The 11,617-nt window shown below is 49.7% G+C and overlaps 1 protein-coding gene across 1 annotated transcript; it reads left to right on the top strand.

The window, feature by feature from the left end:
- The first annotated feature begins 8,692 nt into the window (after nt 1-8,692).
- Nucleotides 8,693-11,245, top strand: LOC125514125 (2-C-methyl-D-erythritol 2,4-cyclodiphosphate synthase, chloroplastic). The gene is made up of 3 exons (XM_048679384.1): nt 8,693-9,142; nt 9,252-9,382; nt 10,781-11,245. The coding sequence occupies exons 1-3, from the start codon at nt 8,839-8,841 to the stop codon at nt 11,012-11,014; spliced, it is 669 nt and encodes a 222-aa protein (XP_048535341.1). The 5' UTR covers nt 8,693-8,838; the 3' UTR covers nt 11,015-11,245.
- Nucleotides 11,246-11,617: the final 372 nt, after the last annotated feature.

The following is an 11,617-nucleotide window of genomic DNA, read 5'->3' as shown; positions in this document are numbered from 1 at the left end:
CACGGCAAGAAGCCTCAAGAAAAAACAGCAACAGCTTAGAGCTGATCAAGATTTGCTAGTCGACAGATGGACTGAAGTCCTTGCGGCCGAAGAGCATAAGCTCGAACGCCCCTCCAAGAGCTACCCAAAGCGCATGTTGCTACCCCGATTAGAGGAGGAAGCACTTAAACCTACATCACCAGCACTTGATACGGCCGACCGGCCACCTCGTGGCCGCGACAGAGAGGCCTCTCGGCCCTCCACTCAAGCCGCACCCCGTACCAAGGCACGGGAAAATGCGCCAGACCTGCGAGATATGTTGGAGGACAAGGCAAGGCAAACAAGATCGATCTACGGATCGCGTGGGTGCCCCACGACTCGAGACGGTAACCGTCACGCCGGACACAAATCCGGTAGGGCCGAACATAGTAGACAAAGCTCATTGGAGCTACGTCGTGATATAGCCCAGTACAGATGCGTCGCACACCCACTATGCTTCACAGACGAAGTAATGGATCATCAAATCCCCGAGGGTTTCAAACCCGTAAACATCGAATCATATGATGGCACAACAGATCCTGCGGTATGGATCGAGGATTATCTCCTTCAAATCCACATGGCCCGCGGCGATGATGTCCACGCCATCAAATACCTCCCACTCAAGCTTAAAGGACTAGCTCAGCATTGGCTTAACATCTTGCCAGCATGATCAATCGGTTGTTGGGAGGACCTGGAAGCCACATTCCTCGATAATTTCCAGGGCACTTATGTGCGACCACCAGACGTCGATGACCTAAGCCATGTAATTCAGCAGCCAGAGGAATCGGCCAGGCAATTCTGGACACGGTTCCTAACAAAGAAAAATCAAATAGTCGACTGTCCGGACGCAGAGGCCCTAGCAGCCTTTAAGCACAATATCCGTGACAAGTGGCTTGCCCGGCACCTTGGACAGGAAAAGCCGAAATCTATGGCAGCACTCACGACACTCATGACCCGCTTTTGCGCGGGAGAAGACAGTTGGCTTGCTCGTAGCAACAATATGACCAAGAACCCTGGTAATTCGGATACCAGGGACAGTAGTGGCAGGTCGCGTCGCAACAAGCAGAAGCGCCGTATTAACAGCGACAATGCTGAGGATACGGCAGTTAATGCCGGATTCAGAGGCTATAAATCCGGTCAGCGGAAAAAGCCATTCAAAAGAAATCCTAGGGGCCCGTCCAGTTTGGACCGAATACTCGACCGCTCATGCCAGATACATGGCACCCCCGAAAAGCCGGCCAATCACACCAACATGGATTGTTGGGTGTTCAAGCAGGCAGGCAAGTTAAATGCCGAAAATAAAGACACGGGGCTGTATAGCGATGACGACGAAGAGCCCCGGCCGCCGAACAACAGTGGACAGAAGGTTTTTCCCCCACAAGTGCGGACGGTGAACATGATATACGCAACCCACATCTCCAAGAGGGAGCGGAAGTGCACGTTAAGGGACGTATATGCGCTAGAGCCAATCATTGACGGATTTCATCTCACTAGAGTCCTTATGGACGGCGGCAGCAGCCTGAACCTGCTTTACCAGGATACAGTGCGGAAAATGGGCATAGATCCCTCGAGGATTAAGCCCACCAAAATGACCTTTAAAGGCGTAATACCAGGTGTAGAGGCCAACTGTACAGGCTCAGTCACACTTGAAGTGGTCTTCGGATCTCTGGATAATTCCCGAAGTGAGGAGTTAATCTTCGACATAGTCCCATTCCGCAATGGCTAGCACGCACTGCTCGGGCGACCCGCATTCACCAAGTTCAATGCGGTACCGCACTACGCATACCTTAAACTCAAGATGCCAGGCCCTCGAGGAGTAATTACGGTCAATGGTAACACCGAACGCTCTCTCCGAACGGAGGAGCACACGGCGGCCCTTGCAGCGGAAGTACAAAGCAGCCTCTCCGGGCAGTTCTCCAGTCCGGCCATTAAACGTCCGGACACCGTCAAGCGCGCCCGGAGTAACCTACAACAAGACCGCCTGGCACGTTCCGAGCAGGCGTAGCAATGCGGCCCCAACCCTAGCCCTCACAAAAATGCGACACCAGTACTTCGCGTACATAACTACGCTCTAGAAATACCATGGGTACAGGGGGAGGGGCACCATCACGGCATGCCCGAAACACGGCTTAAACCGCACCAGGGGCTGCCGATTTTTTAATTTTCTCTTACTTTCAGGACTCCACTCTTCGGAAGGCCTGTTCGGCAGTTCAATTGCCGCACAAACGATGCAAGAACCAGAGAAGCAGACAAGCCATGCTGCATTACCAAACTCCCAGGTGGTCTCTATCACGAGCAGTATACCTGTTTCGCATACCATTTCGCAGCCTGCCCCTGGAACGGACATGTTAAATAGTCCAACCTTTTGCTTATCGCATTATTTGTATCATTTTGCTTTGATCGCAGCCTTTTTTAATAAACAATGCATAGCTTTTGTCTCTCTTTGCATTACTTTTTTTACAAATATATGTTCCTTAACGACATGTTGCACTCGTACACTTTGGTACGGCCAAAATACGCCAGGGGCTTTAGTTCCCCTCAATATGGTGTGAGAAGTCCGAACACTTTAACAAGTGCGGCACCCCGAACTTATAGCATTATATGCATCGGCTCCGAATCATGTCTTGGGTCAATAGTTGGGTTTGCCAAGCTCCTATGTTTTGGTGCCTTACGTTCCGCTGTGTTGGCTAAGGTAGCACTAGGAGAACTACTGCGATTGTGCCCCAGTTGAGCTAGGTCGAGCACCTCAGTAGAGAAAGCTAAAACTGACTGTCATGATGAAGCGAGAGCTGGTCGCTGTTCGAGAGGTTTTTCGAGTCTCTAAAGACTTATTCCGCTTAGAGCGAGGAGTCGGCTCTGTCCGGCCAAGGCGTGGATAGCGCCCCGAACTCGTTCTTCCGAATACCAGGGGCTTCACCGAAATTTAAAATTATAGAATTCTATGGCTAAGTGAGAGTGTTTATGCATTATAGTCTGATTGCGTTGTTCGCTGTGCTGAGCGCCTCCCTCGAAGGACCCAAACATGGGGAAAAGAGCGCTCAGGTTTATCCCCGAACACCCCAGCACTAGCGGCACGGGGGCAGAAGCCGACGACTCGCCATCTCTCAGAATTGATAAACAGCCGCACAGAAGGTAATATTTTAAATTCCAGCAGCATTGCTTAGCGCATATGAACAAGTTTTCAGCGCACAGGACAAAACGAGCGAGTTTTACTCAAAAATTACATCCGTGGAACATTCATCTGCCACAAGGCGGGCATCCTTCAGAACATCTGTATAATAATTCTCGGGCTTGCGATGCTCTTTCCCCGGCGGTGGCCCGTCCTTCACAAGCTTCTCAGCATCCAGCTTGCCCCAGTGCACCTTAGCACGGGCAAGGGCCCTACGGGCGCCTTCAATGCAGACGGAGCGCTTGATGACTTCGAGCCTTGGACAGGCCCCCACCAGCCGCCGCACCAGCCCGAAATAGCTCCGAGGCAGAGCCTCTCCAGGCCACAGCCGAACTATGAGGCCCTTCATGGCCTGTTCGGCCGCCTTGTGGATCTCGACCAGTTGCTTCAGCTGGTCGCTCAGGGGCACGGGGTGTCCGGCCTCAGCATACTGAGACCAGAACACCTTCTCTGTCGAGCTGCCTTCCTCGGCTCGATAGACTACGGCGGCATCGGACACGCTACGGGGAAGATCTGCGAACGCTCCTGGAGAGCTCCGGATTCGGGTAAGTAACAAGTAACTCACGTTTATGTGTTTGCTTTGCATAAAGAATGCCTTACCCGCCGCTATCTTTTTCACCTCATCCAACTCCTGGAGGGTCTTCTGGGATTCGGCCTTGGCAGACTTGGCATTTTCAATAGCCATCGCGAGCTCGGACGCTCGCGTCTTTGAGTCAAGCTCCAAACTCTCATGTTTTTTCATGAGAGCCTGGAGCTCTTGCCGCACCTTGCCAACCTGGGCCTCATACTTCTCCCGCTCGGTGCGCTCCGTGGCCGCCCTCTTCTCGGCCTCGGACAACGCTTGCTTAAGGGTCGCCACCTCAGACATGGCCCCTATAATAGCCACGATAATCCTATCATTTTTTGCAATTGCACCTTTTTCTATATATATAAAACAAGGTATTTCTTACCTTACTTGTCCTCGAGCTGCTTCTTGGCACGCCCGAGCTCTTGCTCGGACTGCTCGAGGTTCTGCTTTAGCGTGTCCACTTCCGCAGTCAGTACGGCGGACGCCAGCAGAGAAGCCTGCATACGCATATTGACTCCTTTTTGTTAGACTCATGCGAATTTTATTTGATCCTCTATTCGGCTTTTCTTCCTGAACGCCAAACAGAGCATCAGGGGCTACTGTCTATGCGGTAATATTATTTACACATTCTTTACTTACCTCAAAGCCTGTTAAAAGGCTAGCACAAGCTTCAGTCAGTCCGCTCTTGGCGGACTGAACCTTCTGGACCACCGCACTCATAATATGGTGCGGTGCTCCTCGTCGATGGAGGCACCTTTGAGCACCTCCAACAGATTGTCCGGTGCCTCCGGTTGGACGGGGGTCACCGGCACGGTGGGCTTGCTCCCCTTGGAAGGAGGTCGCCTGCCGGACTCTGGAACCTTTGAAGGTTCCGGAGCGGTGTCCGGCCTAGAGCCGGACTTGGAGCCCTGGGGGGTTTTATCCCCTTTACTCCTGGAGTCCGGGAGGTTGCCTTGCGGCGCCTCCAGGACCACCTCCTCCTGGCTTGGAACCTGTTGGGACAACACTTCGGCGTCGTCCGTAGGGCGGGGGGAGGTAGCCGTCGGAAGCAAATTCACATCCGACGAGTCCAGTGAACCGCTCGACGACGCATCGAGCCGGTCTTTGGGTGGGCTGCATAATCATATTCGATATAAGGGAAAGCTGTGCAATAAAGGAATACTATGAATTACTCTGGTATCCGGATACTTACGATTTCGCCAGGGGCTTGGCCCTGAGCGGCCACTCCTCTCCGCCGTCGTCGGCGTCGGTGGAGTAGTCCGGAGGAAGGGTTTTCCCCTTCTTGGACCCTTCGGCCTCCCTAGTTAGGGAGGCCTTCCTTTTCTTATCTCCCCCCGCTGGAGGGGGAGAGGTCTCTTCTTCCTCCTCCTCGTCTTCACGGGAGGAATGCGCCTTGGAGCCGTCGGATGATGAACCCGACACCTCCTGACGTCGGGCACTTTTTCGAGTCCCCATGGCCTTCTTCGTGGCCTTCTTCTCCGGCACCACATAGGGTGCCGGAACCAGCAGCTTCGCCAAGCGGGCATCGGCTGGGTCTTCGGGCAAAGGAGCCGGACAGTCGATCTGTCCGGACTTCACCTGCCAAACCTGTCAAAGGTAAGGGAGCTTAGATCCCGCATAGAGTTAAACTATGAAAAACTAATACCCTATAAAAGGTACAAACAACTTACCGCGCTAGCGTGACGCTGCGCGCTGAATCCGCGATCCTCGGTAGCGGATGCGGGAGCCTCGGCGCCCTTGAAAAGCACCTTCCAGGCGTCTTCGTACGTCGTGTCGAAGAGCCTGCTCAGAGTTCGGTGATGCGCCGGGTTGAACTCCCACAGATTGAAGGCCCGTTGTTGACACAGGAGGATCCGGCGGATGAGCATGACCTGGACTACGTTGACAAGCTTGAGCTGCTTGTCCACCAGGGTTTGGATGCATGTTTGCAGTCCAGTCACCTCTCCTTTGCTGCCCCACGACAGGCCCGTCTCTTTTCAGGACGTGAGCCGCGTTGGGGGTTCGGACCGGAACTCGGGGGTTGCGACCCACTCAGGGTCGCGCGGCTCGGTGATGTAAAACCACTCCGATTGCCACCCCTTCAGGGTCTCCACAAAGGAGCCCTCGAGCCATAGGACGTTGGGCATCTTGCCCATCATGGCGCCTCCGCACTCCGCCTGGTTGCCGTGCACCACCTTCGGCTTGACATTGAAAGTCTTGAGCTATAGGTCGAAATGGGGGCGGATGCAGAGGAAAGCCTCGCACACGACGATAAACGCCGAAATGTTGAGGATGAAGTTCGGGGCCAGATCATGGAAATCCAGGCCATAGTAGAACATGAGTCCCCGGACGAATGGGTGGATAGGAAAGCCTAGTCCGCGGAGGAAGTGGGGAAGGAACACTACCCTCTCATGGGGCCTTGGGGTGGGGAGGAGCTGCCCCTCTTCGGGAAGCCGGTACGCGATGTCGTTAGACAAGTATCCGGCCTTCCTCAGTTTTTTGATGTGTCCCTCCGTGACGGAGGAGACCATCCACTTGCCTCCCGCTCTGGACATGGCTGGAGAAGGTTGAGGTGGGGAGTGCGGACTTGGGCGCTGGAGCTCGAGTGCGCGAGAATGGATAGGCAAAGGAGGAAGAAGGCGTAGGTGAAAAGGTGGATCCTTATCCCCTTATATGGGTGGACGCAACTACGTGTCCCCACCAGCCTGGTAAAACTCGCTTATCCCCAAGCGCCGTAATCAATGGCGCGGTTGGGTTACCCACGCCCGTATTGATGAGAATCCCGGAATAAGGGGACACGATCTCTGCTTCGACGAGACGTGCCAAGGAAACCGCCTCGCATGACATGCTGAGGTGGGACAATAAAACGAATAAAGGCTTGGCCGTGGTGCGATGTCACACTACGGAATACGTCAGCAGATTAGATTTGTGTAAATATTATTCTCTCTATGGCAATATGTGGAAACTTATTTTGCAGAGCCGGACACTATCTTTGTGTTCAAAATCTTCTATGAAGTACTTGAAGGAGGAACCCGCCTTGCAATGCCGAAGACAATCTGTGCGCCGGACTCGTCGTCATTGAAGCCTGGTTCAGGGGCTACTGAGGGAGTCCTGGATTAGGGGGTGTCCGGATGGCCGGACTACTAGACTACGAAGATACAAGATTGAAGACTTCGTCCCGTGTCCGGAAGGGACTTTCCTTGGCGTGGAAGGCAAGCTTGGCGATACGGATATGTAGATCTCCTACCATTGTAACCGACTTTGTGTAACCCTAACCCTCTCCGGTGTCTATATAAACCGAAGGGTTTTAGTCCGTAGGACAACATATAGAACAACAATCATACCATAGGCTAGCTTCTAGGGTTTAGCCTCTCCGATCTCGTGGTAGATCTACTCTTGTACTACCCATATCATCAATATTAATCAAGCAGGACGTAGGGTTTTACCTCCATCAAGAGGGCCCGAACCTGGGTAAAACTTCGTGTCCCTTGCCTCCTGTTACCATCCAGCCTAGACGCACAGTTCGGGACCCCCTACCCGAGATCCGCCAGTTTTTACATCGACAACCCACTAAACCACCTTACGATGAGCCAGGGCTTCCCTCCAAAGAGTCGCAACACCGTGTTCCAACATAGCCTGATCTCCATCACTCTGCATACCTACCCAGTATTACATAAAGGAGCAAGCATAACACACAAATTTAGTTGAAGGTATCGCAAGTTTCTTATCAAAGCAACCTCTATTTCAAAGTTTCCACAAGGCCACGTATTTCCAAGCCCCACTATTTGCACATTTCCACTACCAGAAATGAGCTCAGATATCCACCCAAAATATTGGGTGAAACACCAACGTGTGTTGGTGGCCCCAACACATTTATAAAAAAAATTCCCAGACATACTTGGTTGCAGAGCATCGAAAAAAGAGATGATGAATGCTCTCAGCTTAAGGACAGAATGGCAAGTAGGGTCACCTGTCCAATTCCACTGAACCGTGTTATCTTTGGTCACAATGGCATTATTCTAAATTAACTAGATCCAAATCTAGATTCTGGATTGCAGTTGGATGCTCGCACATGCTTAAAGGATCTGTCTGGTCCCACATCAGACAATTTCTCATACAAGGTTTTAAGAGTGAAATTTTCATTCTTATTTTTCATCCAGAAAGGCCTATCATCGGACCGATTCAATACCACCTCAGCTAGCATAGAAAGCATGTCATGCATTTGAACCCGTTGATTAGTATTTAGCCATCCACTAGACTGTACACACCATATCATTGCTTATTTCATATAAAGCCGCCTCCACCATTTCCTAGGGCAGTTTTTCATCCCGGAATTGTCTAGAGTACACCCAATCAAGTGCATGGATCATTAGTCGAAGAACAGAAATGCTGAAGGGGTGATCCACAGGTTGCGCCGTTGCACAGACGCATGGTCGGCCGGCTGTGCAAGGCATCAATGAGGCACGGATAAAGGTCTAGGTTACCCTCATTTTCTCATTCTTATATTAGTTAATTGGCCTATCTTTCATGATGTGTGCTTTAGAATAATAGAATTAGAATTGTAGAAACTTTTTTAGAACTACATAATTAGAATTGTAGAAACTTCATACATTGATTTCTTTTAGGAAATATTAATGATTCGTAAGAAAAGAGTTTGCATTGTTTATCCCCTCAAATATTTAGTTCGTTACATGGGAATTGCTTTTTTGCATTTGCTTTTATGGCAACTTTTAATGAAAATCGAATTGAAAACCCTTCCATTCCTCTCAATGGATGTAAGCCGAATGACATTTAAGCTTGAATTTCGTATTTTATGCAACATCCAATCTAGACCAAAATGTTCGCCGAATGACAAATTCTAGGCAAAGGCAGCCACCGGTGACCGGCGAGACAGCGACCGCCGGCCGCAGTACTTAGACGTTAAACCTCGTCCACGCCACCATGAACCGCATCTCCAACGCCAAGATTCCCGTCTCCCCAATGCCAAAGTAATTCCGGCGCACAAAAAACCGCTGCCTTTTCTCGCATTCCACGGCCAAGAGAAACGGAACCCCCGAAACTCTACTCGGCCGCTGCGCTATCTCGCCCGTCGGAGCGCGACGACATGGCCTCCGCCTCCTCCCTCTTCCTGGCCTCCCCCATCTCCACCGCGCCAAGGACCCGCGCACCCGCCTCCCCTTGCCCCGCCCGGCCATCCCTGCGCCCCCGGCGGCCGTCCCTGGCGGTGGCGGCCGCGCTCCAGGCGGAGCACCAGCCGGCCGTGGCCGTGGCCGCGGCGCCGAAGCCGCCGGCCCTCCCGTTCCGCGTGGGCCACGGCTTCGACCTCCACCGCCTCGAGCCGGGCCTCCCGCTCATCATCGGCGGCATCAGCATCCCCCACGACCGCGGCTGCGACGCCCACTCCGACGGTGCGCGCCGTTTTTACTACTACTACCGTTGCTTGTTCTTTTCCTTTGTGCTCCCGTTCGTTCGCTCGTTGCGTTACCGGGCGTGTGGAATTTTTTGCCGCGTGCGCAGGGGACGTGCTTCTGCACTGCGTGGTGGACGCGATTCTCGGCGCCCTGGGGCTGCCGGACATCGGGCAGATCTTCCCGGACACCGACCCCCGGTGGAAGGGCGCGGAGTCCTGCGTGTTCATGAGGGAAGCTGTGAGTTTCTCAACTTCACTCCGAAGTTCATTCGCCCATGCCAATTCCCTCTAGCTTTTGTGGGCATTATAAGATACTCCCTCCGTTTCGAATTACTTGTCGCAGGTATGGATGTGTCTAGATGTATTTTTACTTGTCGCAGGTATGGATGTGTCTAGATGTATTTTAGTTCTAGATACATCCATTTCTGCGACGAGTAATTTGGAACGGAGGGAGTAGTACTGTCTGTAGTTGGATGGTGAAATGCTTATTGACTTATTCAGAACAAAATTTACAGTTCGTGTGTTGCTTTCGTTCTATGAGTCTAGATTGTTGTCTTATAGTTGGATGGTAGAATGCTTAATCAGAACAAAACCTAGAGTTTGTGTGTTGCTCTGAATGATTCTAAATTGCTAATCACATAGCACTTGTGTCGGAAAATTAGTTTTCATTTTACTTGAATGAGCGATAGGTAAGTCTGATGTCTAGACTGTTAAGTGTTACGTGACCCAACTTGTTCATATCTTCTTTGGGGAAACAAGTTTTTCTTCCCCTTACTAAAATGCATCCGTTTTATGGAAATTCTCCAAAAACATCCTTCCTTGAAGACATCGCAGATCATCACCTGCTTATTTTCTTTTTGACTATTTCATTCCTGCATCAACACCATGCTGACTGCAAATTCGGTCTTGACTTTTCTCCTCTTCCAGGACAAAAAGTATTGCACGTTTTGGAATTTGTACAAAGGCATGTACCATGTGCTTTGAATGTTGACTGCATCCTGGACTTTTGGATAAAATATCCCTATGCCTTGCAATTTGAGCTCATTATGTGCTGCTTTTTCTACATGATCCCATCGACCATTGAAATCATCCTAGTAGTTTCTCTTCGTTTAGGCATCGAGCAGTATTTTTGTCATTTCACCAGATGTAATGTACAATTTATCCAATTGGAGCATTATTGGTTCCTATATTCACACCGGAATCTGAATTTTGTGCTGCTTTTTCTTCATGATCCCATCGATCAGTGAAATCACCTTGTTTTCTCTTCACATTGACATCGCACAGTATTTTTTGTCATTTCACCCAATGTTATGTACTACTCCCTCCGTCCCAATAATATAAGAGCGTTTTTGACACTAGTACCTCTGTTTCTAGATGTAAGACGTTTTGGCAGTTCGGCAGTTTAAATTGAACTGCCAAAACGTCTTATATTTAGGAACAGAGGGTGTAGAATATATCCAATTAGAGCATTATTGATTATTATATTCGCCCCTGAATCTGAATTTTGTGTGATACAATATCATCGAAGCATTCCAGTTTTGAAGATATGAGCTGATGGAAGTATCGTTTGGTGCTAGGTTGATGCAATTTAAGTGAGCACGTATCTGCTTAACATTTTATTATTGTTATGCATCAGGTAAAGCTAATGCATCAAGCAGGCTATGAGCTGGGGAACCTTGATGCTACATTGATCTTGCAAAAACCAAAAATTAGCCCATTCAAGGAGACTATCCGATCTAACTTGTGTGAACTACTCGGGGCAGATCCATCTGTTGTCAATCTCAAGGCCAAGACGCATGAGAAAGTCGACAGTCTAGGAGAAAACAGGAGTATAGCTGCTCATACCGTAGTTCTCCTGATGCGCAAGTAGAGCATTAGAAGTATACTACATAATACAGGAATTGTATTGTATTGTAGTGTTACTGTACAAGAAGAAAAAATGTGTATCCAGCTTGTGTCTCCTTTTATTGTTCCAAAATTGTATTCTTGTCTTGCAGGGTATACTAGGTAGCAATAATTTTGGAAGTTCTTATTGTTTTCTTCCGGACCTTAAGGACCATTCACAAATTATACAGCAATATACTAGTATGAGCTTTTTACATGTGATCATTTGTCTTAACTTAAAATGAAGGGTCACTATTCAAAACACATGGGTATGCAGTCCAATTTTTGCAACAAATTTATAACAAAAATAATGAATGTAAACCTAATAATATATGGATATACACTATAGTTTTTTTTAATAAATCCGTATCATTAAGATATTGGAAGTATACTACATAGCACATGGGCACACACAATCTTCACCAGCATACAGCAGCATACGTGCTAAAATTTGAACCCTGCAGAAATTGGGCAACCTATATTTCGTATTGCCAATCCTTGCTGCTTTCAGCAACCATATTAGCATAAGAACTCCATATCAGCAAGATTTTCCTCCATTTCTGCTGGCATATTGCAATGTTGGATCGTG

Source organism: Triticum urartu, chromosome 6, assembly GCF_003073215.2.
Source record: "Triticum urartu cultivar G1812 chromosome 6, Tu2.1, whole genome shotgun sequence".
Taxonomy (NCBI): Eukaryota; Viridiplantae; Streptophyta; class Magnoliopsida; order Poales; family Poaceae; genus Triticum; species Triticum urartu.
This window is presented reverse-complemented; position numbering and strand designations above follow the sequence as displayed.

Excerpts from the sequence above, each read along its gene's own strand:
- LOC125514125 (XM_048679384.1), top strand. The coding sequence starts at position 8,839 with ATGGCCTCCGCCTCCTCCCTCTTCCTGGCCTCCCCCATCTCCACCGCG. Across the intron at positions 9,143-9,251 it reads CTGCGACGCCCACTCCGACG|GGGACGTGCTTCTGCACTGC; the intron begins GTGCGCGCCGTT and ends CCGCGTGCGCAG. Across the intron at positions 9,383-10,780 it reads GCGTGTTCATGAGGGAAGCT|GTAAAGCTAATGCATCAAGC; the intron begins GTGAGTTTCTCA and ends GTTATGCATCAG.